The 12,149-nt window shown below is 30.4% G+C and overlaps 1 protein-coding gene across 1 annotated transcript in view; it reads left to right on the forward strand.

Moving 5' to 3' along the window:
• The window catches only part of LOC105618424 (ATP-binding cassette sub-family C member Sur), an 18,385-nt gene extending 6,288 nt beyond the window's left edge, over positions 1–12,097 (forward strand). The window contains exons 2-30 of the mRNA XM_012199965.1: positions 1,101–1,361; positions 1,597–1,699; positions 2,126–2,353; positions 2,830–3,021; positions 3,104–3,250; positions 3,380–3,577; positions 3,775–3,912; positions 3,974–4,136; positions 4,368–4,546; positions 4,626–4,751; positions 4,975–5,212; positions 5,365–5,470; positions 5,578–5,839; positions 5,911–6,048; positions 6,377–6,619; positions 6,742–6,977; positions 7,222–7,287; positions 7,385–7,453; positions 7,534–7,622; positions 7,755–7,972; positions 8,292–8,513; positions 8,686–8,867; positions 9,183–9,354; positions 9,681–9,915; positions 10,373–10,500; positions 10,792–10,979; positions 11,144–11,247; positions 11,341–11,537; positions 11,942–12,097. Of these exons, the coding sequence (XP_012055355.1) occupies positions 1,101–1,361; positions 1,597–1,699; positions 2,126–2,353; positions 2,830–3,021; positions 3,104–3,250; positions 3,380–3,577; positions 3,775–3,912; positions 3,974–4,136; positions 4,368–4,546; positions 4,626–4,751; positions 4,975–5,212; positions 5,365–5,470; positions 5,578–5,839; positions 5,911–6,048; positions 6,377–6,619; positions 6,742–6,977; positions 7,222–7,287; positions 7,385–7,453; positions 7,534–7,622; positions 7,755–7,972; positions 8,292–8,513; positions 8,686–8,867; positions 9,183–9,354; positions 9,681–9,915; positions 10,373–10,500; positions 10,792–10,979; positions 11,144–11,247; positions 11,341–11,537; positions 11,942–12,097 (4,984 nt within the window). The remainder of the gene's footprint in view (positions 1–1,100; positions 1,362–1,596; positions 1,700–2,125; positions 2,354–2,829; positions 3,022–3,103; positions 3,251–3,379; positions 3,578–3,774; positions 3,913–3,973; positions 4,137–4,367; positions 4,547–4,625; positions 4,752–4,974; positions 5,213–5,364; positions 5,471–5,577; positions 5,840–5,910; positions 6,049–6,376; positions 6,620–6,741; positions 6,978–7,221; positions 7,288–7,384; positions 7,454–7,533; positions 7,623–7,754; positions 7,973–8,291; positions 8,514–8,685; positions 8,868–9,182; positions 9,355–9,680; positions 9,916–10,372; positions 10,501–10,791; positions 10,980–11,143; positions 11,248–11,340; positions 11,538–11,941) is intronic.
• Positions 12,098–12,149: the final 52 nt, after the last annotated feature.

The raw sequence follows: 12,149 nt of genomic DNA on the forward strand, positions 1-12,149 counted from the left end.
ACACACACACACACACACACACACACACACACACACACACACACACACACACACACACACACACACACACACACACACACACACACACACACACACACACACACACACACACACACACACACACACACACACATTAAATCGCGAAAAGAGTAATTCAATAATTATTCAATTTATTGCTTCCTTCTGTCTCAGATCGTACATCAAAACTTGTTTCGAGCTTATGCTTTCAGTCGTTTACAAATTAACTAATTCAGTGTACATCGCTCGCGATTATCATAAAATTAACAACAAGCTACATAAATAGAATCTTTAGTATATCAATATTTCTCAGTGAATCTTTTCTACATATTTTCTTTTTTAATAAAAGTGGAAATGAAAAATATGAAATAAACACGCTACATCTTTTTATCTTAATAAAAGAGAGTACGAAGTCAATAATTACTTACATGCTCATTACTATGTATCCCCTAATATACTTCAGTTTTAAATTTAACTTACTAATACAACATCAAGTATCTGCAAGTATGATATAAGTTGATGTCAATGATGTCATTGGCACAACATAACGATAGACTCGGGAAATTGCAAGCGAAATGACTCAGAGGCCATTCAGGTTCGTTAAGACGCGTACAAACCCAATCCTCTCATCATACACGTTTATCCGTCGAATACATAATATGTCTACATACCTAATGTGATTACAGAATGTATTCATATAATGAGATATCTCGCCAACTGTTTTTTTACATAAATTATTCTGCAAAAGTTCAACTATTATTAATACTGAATTAATTCTATATTAACTCGTATATAAACAAATTAATAATATATTATAATAAGCAATTCTTAAAATTTTTCAAATAATTCTTAATATTTTTCAAATATTTTAATATATTTGTTTATATTATTATTAACTTTTAAAATTTCCAATCTTTTCTTACTTATATTTCTAATGCAAAAAGAATGTTTTCCTCAATTTGGAAGAAAAATTTATTTCTTTTAAGTTTAGAAACATTTTTTTTAAAGCAAAACAGAATATTCTGCAAATATTTATGACATGACTATATCATTATAAAAATAATATCAACTTTTTTTCTTAGGCTTTTCAAGTCATTATTGCCACTTCACACAAGCAGAACTTTAATTTGTATATTACTACTGCTGAATCTCTTATTGGAACTGTACGAGTCCATACTGACAACGATTTCACTATCGTTAATCTTAACAATAATTGCTATATTATTTTGTTGGATATTACATCGCGAAACCGAAATCAGGGATGGTTTCGGTACCGCCGCATCGGGAGGTGGATTTGCGGTAATCGGTCTTACGCGAGCATGGAAGTTTTTATACTTATGCAGGTATATATTACTAATAATTATTAAGATAAAATACATAAATTTACTAATTATATTTCGATCTTTCTCTCCGATTAATGTTATTGAAACTCTTCACTTTCTTATATTTATATTATAAAATATTACTATTATTTATATGTCAATACTTTTTTGTAAGATCAATTAACGCTTAATCAATTGTTATTAATAATAATTAACTTATCTCAAGTTTCATATTTATTAAAGTGCTATTTTTTAGATTTGGCCTATCCATTCGATATATTCGAGTTGCAACAACAGGGATCACCGCCGCTTGTTGCGGATTGCTAGCTATTATTGATTCTTATACCCTTTATCGTATGGTAAAATTTAATTATTTATTATATCTTTAAGAAACAGATTCTTTTTGAGAGAAAATTACTCATAAAAAGTATTTCGTTCTACAGAAAATACTATGCTATCTAATTATTTAACATACTTAAACATTTTTTCTCATTATGTTCTTCTTCAGACGCGAGAAAAACTTTTCGAAATGCATACTATCGGAGCTTACAAAACACTTGCAAATGTTCACCATCTCCCCAGAGACATATTAAAATCTTGCCCATCTCGTTTTGCGTTTACGATTTTCTCAACTTAATAAAGACAAACAGCATCAACAACATTTTACTACTCCGTCTTTTCCCAGCGTAGAATATCGAATGTATAAACATCGCGTTACCTTGCCTGGTATTGCAGCTCATTTTCTCACTGCAAATATATTTGCGACGATAATGTTTCATCATTAGATGCAGAAAAGCAGACAGTACACCGTTAAAAGGCCCGATATTGTACGGAACTCTTATGTGCACTCTACTTCACCGTTCCTCAGCAAGATCACCTTCCACTGGATGACTGATCTATTACTGCGTGGTTATCACACACCACTCGAACTCCACGATCTTGGGCAACTTCCGGACGAAAATACCACGAGGAATCAGTTTGAACGTTTTCGCGACATTTATGAAACTGAAAAGGTAACAATTTTCGTTTTTTTCTCTTGAAAAAGATTTCACGAGAAATAATCGATCCACTCTCGTAATGGCTACGCAATTCGAAAATGATTAAGACATTTAATTATTATACATTACATTAATAAGCATAATAAAAATATATATTGTTATTATATACCCATTATTATATTTAATATTAATATTTATTACATTGTTTTACAAAATTTTAATTGTTTTTAATAATTAATAAAATAAAAGTGTTGTCTTGTTAAATAATATAATTAATATTAATATTAAATGTAATAACTTATGATAATCTGTAGATAATATATTTATTAGTGTAATATATATATAATAATTAAATATCTTCGACAAGATTTTAATTTGAATAATTATTAAAAACGTTTCTAATAATTACTAAAATTAAAATTTTGTCATGAATCGCTTTTTGTCAGTGAAATCTACATATTGTTTAGTATAAATCGAACTTAAATTTCTAGTTGAGATGCCGTGGACGAAAATTGTCTTTATGGAAATGTTTTTGGAAACGGATATGGTTAACATTCGCGGCAGGTAGTATCTTGAAGCTCTTCGGCGATGCTATGACTTTGGTAGGTCCTATGACAATTCCGAAGATCGTTAATTATGCATCAAATTTGCAAAACAGCACAAATGAAAATTTTTTTTCGAAGGTATCGACACATTTCTCTATTGTCTTTTAAATTCTTTATTTTTCATTTTGATATGCTTAACTCTAAAGGATTAATTTTCTAGGAAATTTTGACATTTTCCCAAATTCTGAAAAATGGGTATTTCTTGGGGATCGTAGTTTTTCTTGTCACCATTTTGCAAAGCACATTGAAACAAGCCTCTACTCATGTGCTCTGCGTCGGAGGAATACGTTTGCGAATAGCTCTTCAGGTATTTTATCATGAATAATGTTTAATTTATAAATTATTTATTTTTCGTCATTTTTTTATACGCTCAGACATCACAAAAATTGAACAAGACTCATTGAAATTTTTGTTGAAATTTTGTTGAATTGTTTAGGCATTGATTTATGATAAGGCTCTTCGATTGTCTTCATGGAGTATCTCTGAGGAAGAGAAGCCATCTAATAAAGATAAAGAGCACTGTTATCAACAAGCAGCTGATGTTGGAACTGTAACAAATCTCATAACCGAAGATGCATATAACGTAATGAATTTCTTCTGGATCGTTCATTACATCTGGGCCGTTCCATTAAAAGTAAGAACATTTAAGTGAAGTATGTACGGCGTATATTTTAATACTCATCACAGAGAAAAAAACGTTTATCAAATTATACAAATATTATCGCAAAATAAATTACAAGTATAATTATTAATATAATAAAATATAATTTAAATAATTATTTTATGATTATTTTATAATTTTCGAGATACTTTCATTTAATTTGTATACAGATTACCGCTATCATTTTTCTTCTGTACTTGAAATTGGGTATTAGCGCGATTATCGCTGTTATTTGCTGCATATTGATCGTCACGCCGATGCAGCTACTTCTCGGAAAACAAATGTCCGAAAATTCCAAATCCATAGCGGTAAGAAAGTGAAAACTAATTTTCCTTTTTTTGAGTCTTCAATTTTCTTCAATCTTTCCAGGAGAAAAGTGACACGCGCCTTCGTCTACTTAATGAAATTCTTCAAGGAATACGACTCATTAAGCTACGTGCTTGGGAGAATCTCTTCGAAGAACGCATATATAGAACCAGGAACGAAGAATTGAAGCTGTTGAAAAAGGATTCTATATATTGGGCGCTTATTAGTAAATATACATACATATATATAAAGTAATAATTCCATTCTTTTCTTAAAACTTTTATTAATTATAACAGACCTTTCTAGACTTTTATGCTTCAATTTTGCGCAGGAAACAAGAAGATAATCTGAAAAATTGAAACATTGAATATAATATGAAAAGTTTTATAATTTAATAAGCATTTTAATAATTTAATTGAAAAAAATAAGAATGTAAGTTTATATATTATTATTGCAGACTTCCTAACACATACTTTCTGCGTTCTGGTAACTCTCTTCACATTCGGTATTTATTTCTGGTTAGAGGAACGAAATCTTGATGCGGGAAATGTTTTTGCCAGTCTCGCACTCTTTTCGCAATTAACTGTGCCGCTCTTCATCTTTCCGGTGATAGTACCGATTATCATCAATGCCATAGTGAGGAATAACGTTCTCGAGTTAAACGACTTTTGAAATTTAGTCCCCTTAAATTTGAGATATTCCTTCTCGGTTGCAGATTTCTACAACAAGGCTAGAAGAATTTTTTCAGCTTCCAGAGATCGTGAATATTCTCCCTGAATCAAATGATTATAAATCAACAACGGATATATTGTCAAAAGCAAATTCGTACATTGATAATGATGTGAGTTTTTAAATAAAAGGTCTTTAAAACTAGTTCACTTTATTTTTATTTATATAAAGTAGTTGTTTGAAATTGCATAAAAACAATAAATCAAGATGCTTAAATTAAAAAAAACCTACTTTGTATAATTCTGCAATTGTATTTTTTCATATTTTACAAATTGAACATTGAATGTATTTGTTTTGATAATTCAGATTGAAGTAACGCATTATTCTCTTCACAGACAGAAGCAATTAATAGCGTTACAACTTTTGGATCGTTGGACAATATTGAAGAGGACGAAGAAGATCCACGATCAAGTATCTTCCGTGAATTCGGTTTGCCAATTGACTCCTCAATTGATACAGTATTCGAGAAAGATTCAGAAGTGTCAGAATCTGTCCTTAAAGTCACACCAAGTACTTTCATCTGTGGGTCCGACGAAAATATGTTGATGGTTGACGCTCTCAATTTTCCGCGAGGTAAATATATAACGCTAGAAGCAAAGATATTAAATAAATATAATAATTGTTTGTCATAATTATTGTTTAGTATTGTTTGTCATAATAAATTATTTTTGTTTTTAAATTAATTATATTTAAATATAATAAACTAAGACTTCTTATGTTTTTAGGACAACTGACGATAATAGTGGGAAAAACCGGAAGTGGAAAGACCTCTTTATTATTGGCACTCTTAGGAGAGATTCAGAAAACAAGCGGAAGTGTGGAATGGACTAAGTAATTAAAATAAAAAAAAAGAGAGAAGAGAAAATAAAATCTGATAGACCTTAATTATGACGAAAATACATTTTCATTGATTAAAAATATTTCGTATTTCTTTTCAGGGATCTGAAGATTGCTTACGTGGCACGACAGCCATGGCTCCAAAATGCAACCTTGAGGGACAATATTCTCTTTGGATCTACGTATCGATCGCGAAGATATCGCAATGTCTTACACGCGTGCGCTCTTCAATCGGACGTAGACATACTTTCTGGTCGAGATTTGACCAGAATTGGTGAACGAGGTATTAATTTGAGCGGCGGACAGAAGCAAAGGGTTACTATAGCTCGAGCTCTTTACAGCGACGCCGATGTCGTTCTCCTGGTTTGTTTGCTTTGTATGTCTAATTTTTCATGTAAAAAATTTATATGATAAAAATTAAAAATTGCTTGCAGGACAATCCATTATCGGCATTAGATCAGCACGTCGGTCAGCAAATTTTCGATTACGGTATTAAGAAGCTCTTGTTGAGAAATGGTCGAACAGTGATTATGATCACTCACAAATTGGAACTATTATCAGCTGCGCATCAGGTTTTATTTTATATTCTTAATACTAATACTTTAGTTAAGTTTTTAAAGATTTTATGCAAATCAAAATGTTATTTTATATTTACTTAGATTGAAATTTTTTTAATGAAATGAATTTTTTTTAATTATAATTCTTTTTATTGATATATATTTGTTATTTTTTTATGTATGTTATTAGATACTTTGAATTAAAAAAATAAGTAATTTATTTTTTTCTTTTTATACTTCTACGTGGATTCTCTAATTGTCTATATTTCTTTATGCATATATAAAAAAATAATTTATGTCTGTTAAAAGATGATAAAAAAAGATGATAAAAATATATTTTAAGATAATTGTTATGGATGGCTGTCGAGTTCGTGCAGTCGGAACAAAATCGAGCATTGAGGATACTGATTCTGAATTAGCGGCAGAGTGGCGAATCGTGAATACGAAACATCAAGACGAGAATCAATTTCAAAAAACTGCCAAGGACAGATGGTCCTTAATTAAACTAGTCTATAGAATCGGAATGAATAAAACGAAAAAGCATGACGATGACGAATGGTGGACCATCGATCACGATGCTTATGTGGTAAATAATAGAAAAAGCAAACATACATATTAATGACATCTTTGAGATTTATATATGGATATAATTTTATTACTAACACGTTAATTAATCTGAATTGCGAATTCACTAGCCAATTTTTTTAGAATCCGCCAGCATTCGTACCTTTAAGATTACGCCGAACAACTTTATCCAGATCGAGGTACTGGAGTCACGTTCTCACAGAACTTTTAATATCAGAGGAAGAATGGGATACTGATAGGAAACGATCGAAACCGCATCACGATATTATCAGCTTGAATCTTCAAGCACGAAAACGACCGCCGATTTTCCGACAGAACAGCACGCCGATTATTCTCGAAAATCGACACGTGCCATCAAGGTATAAAGAATTTTGAAAGATCATTTTTCTCTTTTGAACATATAGCATACAATTAGATAAGAAGTCCGACGAGCCAATTTATAAATTTATTTCAAATTGATCTTTCTTTAGCAAAGTTTCGTAAATTTTTCATTTTTCATTTAAATATCTCTTTATGATTACAAAATAATTTCCGTGAAATAACATACAACTATATATTTTTTACACAAAATAAATTCCCTGTTCAAGTTTTAATTTTGTTTAGGAAAAGGAACAACACTTACAACAACGGACAATCCAACGGTGTGCTAAAGCAATTCTTCTCTGCTAGGTTTTAAACTTTTTTCTTTATATATAAATAATGTGATTTATTATTACGAAATATTGTTGAAAAAGTGAAAGAGGAAATAATATAACGCAAACTTTAGATATCCAGATGAAATGGCAATGAGTAAAGATAAAAATGTTCTGTCTCGACTGATGTCAGATTCTAACAAGTAATTACAAAAGAATGAATTATGAAAAAGATATTATAAATAAGTAATTGATAATTAAATATTTTTTTGCTTCTTTTTAGAATTATTCCGCAAAATCAACATTATCATCTTCCGATGAAAAGATTATCAGAATCGCGAACTATCGATCAGACGGATGATGTGGAAGAAAGTTAGTTATCGAAATTATATATATATATATATATTTTTTATGTGTTTCTTTAATTTTTTACGCTCCTTCATATTTTTTTTTGCTTAAAATTTACAAACAGTATCCGTTTTAATTTCTAAATCTTTTTTTTAGCATTGAACAATGAAGACGTAGATGAACAAGGCAAACTTGAAGTTGACGATAAAAGTGGAATGGTCACTAGAATGATTTGGATGAAATATTTAAAGGCTGGTGGATGGCTACCGGGACTCATTTACGCTATAGCAGCGCTGGCCTTCCAAATCCTTCGCGTGTATACTGACTTCTGGCTGTGTGAATGGATGGAGGAAAGCATTCGTTCGCCGGCAAATGTAAATAAATTTTATATATTAAAAAATATATATGAGATTATCGTAATATTAATTTTACAACGATATCGTATTTGCGTATTTGCTCAAAAATGTATCACTAGAGAAACTAGATCTGCGTCCCAACTAATGTCAATAATCAATTGATGCAATTACATGCTTGTCAACATTACTAACGACTTAAGAATAATTTATTGTTACTACGAAAAGATATTATATGTTAATATTTAAAAATATAGTGATATTGTTACAATCAAAAAAGATGATACCATGCACGGATGACGTGCTCTTACAATAATTTTGAACATCGATCCTTTTTCAGACAGTGTCCTATTTCATGGTGTACATCATCATATCCGTGGGCTCAATTTTTTTATCAGTACTTTACAATGTATCAGGTCAATGGCTAGGTGCTAGAGCTAGACGAAAATTGCACGAAGAAGCTATCATCGGACTTCTTGGTGCACCCATCTCATTCTTCGAATGCAATCTCATTGGAAAGATTCTGAGCAGGTTTAGTGCAGACATAAGTGTCATAGACAAGGTAAATAGATATACTGACTAATTAAACTTCTTGTATTTTGACAATTAATTTATAGTCGCCAAAACAATTTAATATCATATATTTAATATTATGTATAAATATTGTTAAAAATAATCTAATATAAAGTCATTTTAATAGAACCTAAATTAAATTTTTTATTCCTTTTCTCAAGAAAATGGCTACGGCGATCAAGAGACTGACGTCTTTTGTATTACTCTGCGGTTCGGTGATGATCATTAATATTATTATTTCACCATGGTTCTTGATCACTGTTATACCAATTAGCTGCGCTTATTATGCACTGCAAAAATTCTACAAACGAAGCGCTAGGCAGTTACAATGTCTAGATGGCAGGTATTAATAATCATTATTATCTCATGATAGTCATTATGAAATATTAAATACTTCTTTATATTCTTTTATATAACCAAAAAGAAACGTAAAACTATAAAAAATTCTTATTAAGTTTCAAATACTTCACAAATACTTTACAAATAAACAATTAATTAATAATAACAAATAAATGATTATTGTTTAAATAAAAAATAATATGCAAGATAGCACTACACATTTGCGAGTAATTAATAAAATTAATCTAATTGTTTTGTATTCTTAAACTGAAAAATTTTCATTAATCTTTTTTTTTGACTTTCTTATTGGAATTTCAAGTACGAGAGGACCAGTAGTAGCGCATTTCTCAGAAACTTTATCCGGCCTTCCGACATTAAGGGCATTCAAGCAAGAGAATCGCTTTATAGAGGAGATGATGAAACACCTCGACATAAACACCAATGCATTTCTTATTTTAAACACTAGTAGCAGATGGTTTGGCATCGCATTGGTAAATATAATGAGTCATATACAATAAATGTCAAAAAATGGTAAATATGATTGAGGAAGATCTTTGCGACATTGATCTTGACATATGTTGTCGAAAAGGTTTGTCCTAATCGGCCTATATTACCCCAAAAAATTTAAATTAATTTCTAAACTTTTAAAATTGAATAATTAAAATAATTCAAAGATTGGTATTAAATTTATATTTTATAATTTTATTGTAAATAATAAATATATAATTTATTTATTATATAAACCATACATTGATGAAATATCTGGCTTTAGTGACAGACTCTTCGATGATTTTTATTGTCTCATAAATAATTTTAGGATTATTTGGGCGCTATTATCGTGGTAGTAGCCATTTCTACAGCTTTACTTTCTGCGGAGCTGTACCCAAGTCGCGTAACACCGAGATTAGTAGGTCTGACAATAAATTATACTCTCTTAGTGCCGGTATTGAACTGGATGATCAAGTTTAGCGCAGAGATCGAGTTGTACATGGGAAGTGTAGCTCGAATTTGCGCTTACAAAAATGTGCAACCGGAGAAGCTTCATGAAAACGGTAATTTTCAACCTAAAAGCCATTGAAACTTCTTAATTTGCAAAGATATGAAAAGCTTACATAATAAGATAAACAAAATGTATTAATAATCCGAGTTAATGACGTTAATAATTTTTAATTCGTGACAGTCACAAACTAAACAGTAAACGATTGATATTTTTTAGTTCTAAAAATATCGTATTATTAAATATCAATTGACTATTTCGTTTTTTATTATTATCATCTATTAAAACGATACTGTATACAGTACTTCAATTGTATTTAAATATTGATCAAAATCTGACAATTAATCAACTTCCTAAAATGATTCGATGTTTTATTTGTGTATTATCGAAAACACGTATAATGTACAAATCGCTAGACAACGCAAAAATGTCTTTTACAAATCAACTAACATCGGTTATTTCCCGTTATCTTCCTTATCATACACGTGCTAATTTTAACTGCTGGATTTTAGGTTTACGAGTAGCCAGTGACTGGCCTAATAGAGGAGAGATCGTTTTTGAGAATGTCTTTTTGCGCTACGATGCTGACAGAAATCCGGTGATCACAGATTTGTCTTTAAAAATACCAGCTGGTCAAAAGGTAATCAATAATCCGTAGATAAAATAGTAGATAATATAATAATATGGGCAAAATAAATTATATATATATATATATATATATGATATAAAAAAAATCAATAATCATTGCTGTCTAAAACTTTAAAGTGAATTGTCACTTTAAAGAGTAAAATTTCTTTTTAAAGATTGAAAATGGAACCATTCTTTTTTGAGACTGTATATTTTATTATATTTTACAATCATATGATATAATTACATTTGTTTATAAGATATGTATTTGTTATATATTTTATTATACGATTAATATTCGCAGTTGGGTATTTGTGGAAGGACCGGTAGCGGAAAATCATCGACCGTAATGGCTCTTTTCCAACTGATCGAAATCAGTCAAGGACGCATCCTGTTAGATGGAATTGATATCCGGCAAGTGCCTCTTCGAATACTACGATCTCGGTTATCGACCATTCCGCAAGATGCAATAATGTTTAGCGGCACGATCAGGTGCGCAAATAATACAGTCATAAATCTCTTATTACTGCAAAATGTCTAGTCTTTAACGCGGCTCGCAATTCACAGCTTGTATTTGCATCGCATAATACGTACATATACGGTTATCTAAAAATTAAGTACATATATTTGAGCTTAAAATTAATTATTTTTTATAGAGAAAATTTAGATCCGTTTTCGGAACACAAGGATCAAGAAATTTGGCGATCCTTGGAACTTTCACAAATCAAGGATGTGATAGCTTCGCATCCCGAGGGACTGAGTACGCAATATAATATAATATGAATTAATATGATAAATAACATAATACATTTAAAATAACAATATAATATAATTGAAATTAACTTTGATGTAGATCTCGAAGTACGAGAAGGTGGCGAAAACTTTTCTGCAGGTCAGCTGCAACTACTTTGCATGGCACGTGCGATCCTTCAGCGATCGAGTATCGTCATTCTCGATGAAGCGACTAGCGCACTTGATATAGGCACTGAGAAATCACTTCTAAAAGCGGCAACTATCGCTTTCGAAAACAGAACTGTAATCACCATCGCGGTTAGTAAGCGTTCAATAAATTAAATGTACATTTTGCTAAATAAGTAATCGATGTATTCCATCAATGTTGAATTAACTAGCTTGATATTGCAATTTGATCAATTTTTCTTTGATTTTATTAAACTATTAATTAAATGTTAAGTTTACGTACTTGCTAAATATAAAGTTACTTATCTTGAATTCTTAAATGTCATGCAGGAATAAATTTGAAATTTTATAATATAGATTATTATAATATATTGATATCAGTTAAGCATATTTTAAACTTGATGATAGTAAATATTTCTTATCAATAAACTGCAAAAAGTACGTCTTTTTAATATTTTCTAAAATTGTTATACTTGAAAATTGAATCTCTCATTACATAAGGATAATATTTTAACAAAACTGCTTTCTGTATACAGCATCGAGCATCGGCTTTGTTATATTGTGATCGCATCATTGTTTTCGACGAGGGCAAAATTATCGAAGACGGCTCACCGACAGATTTAATGCAAAGACAGAACGGAGTCTTTTCCGCAATGATCAAAGTGGTCGAGCAAAGCAGCGAACAACGATAAGAGTAACCGTAAAAGAATATCAATTAACTTCACTAATATACACACGGAAAGA

The sequence above is a fragment of the Atta cephalotes genome (assembly GCF_000143395.1).
Source record: "Atta cephalotes unplaced genomic scaffold scaffold00016, whole genome shotgun sequence".
NCBI classification, from domain to species: Eukaryota; Metazoa; Arthropoda; class Insecta; order Hymenoptera; family Formicidae; genus Atta; species Atta cephalotes.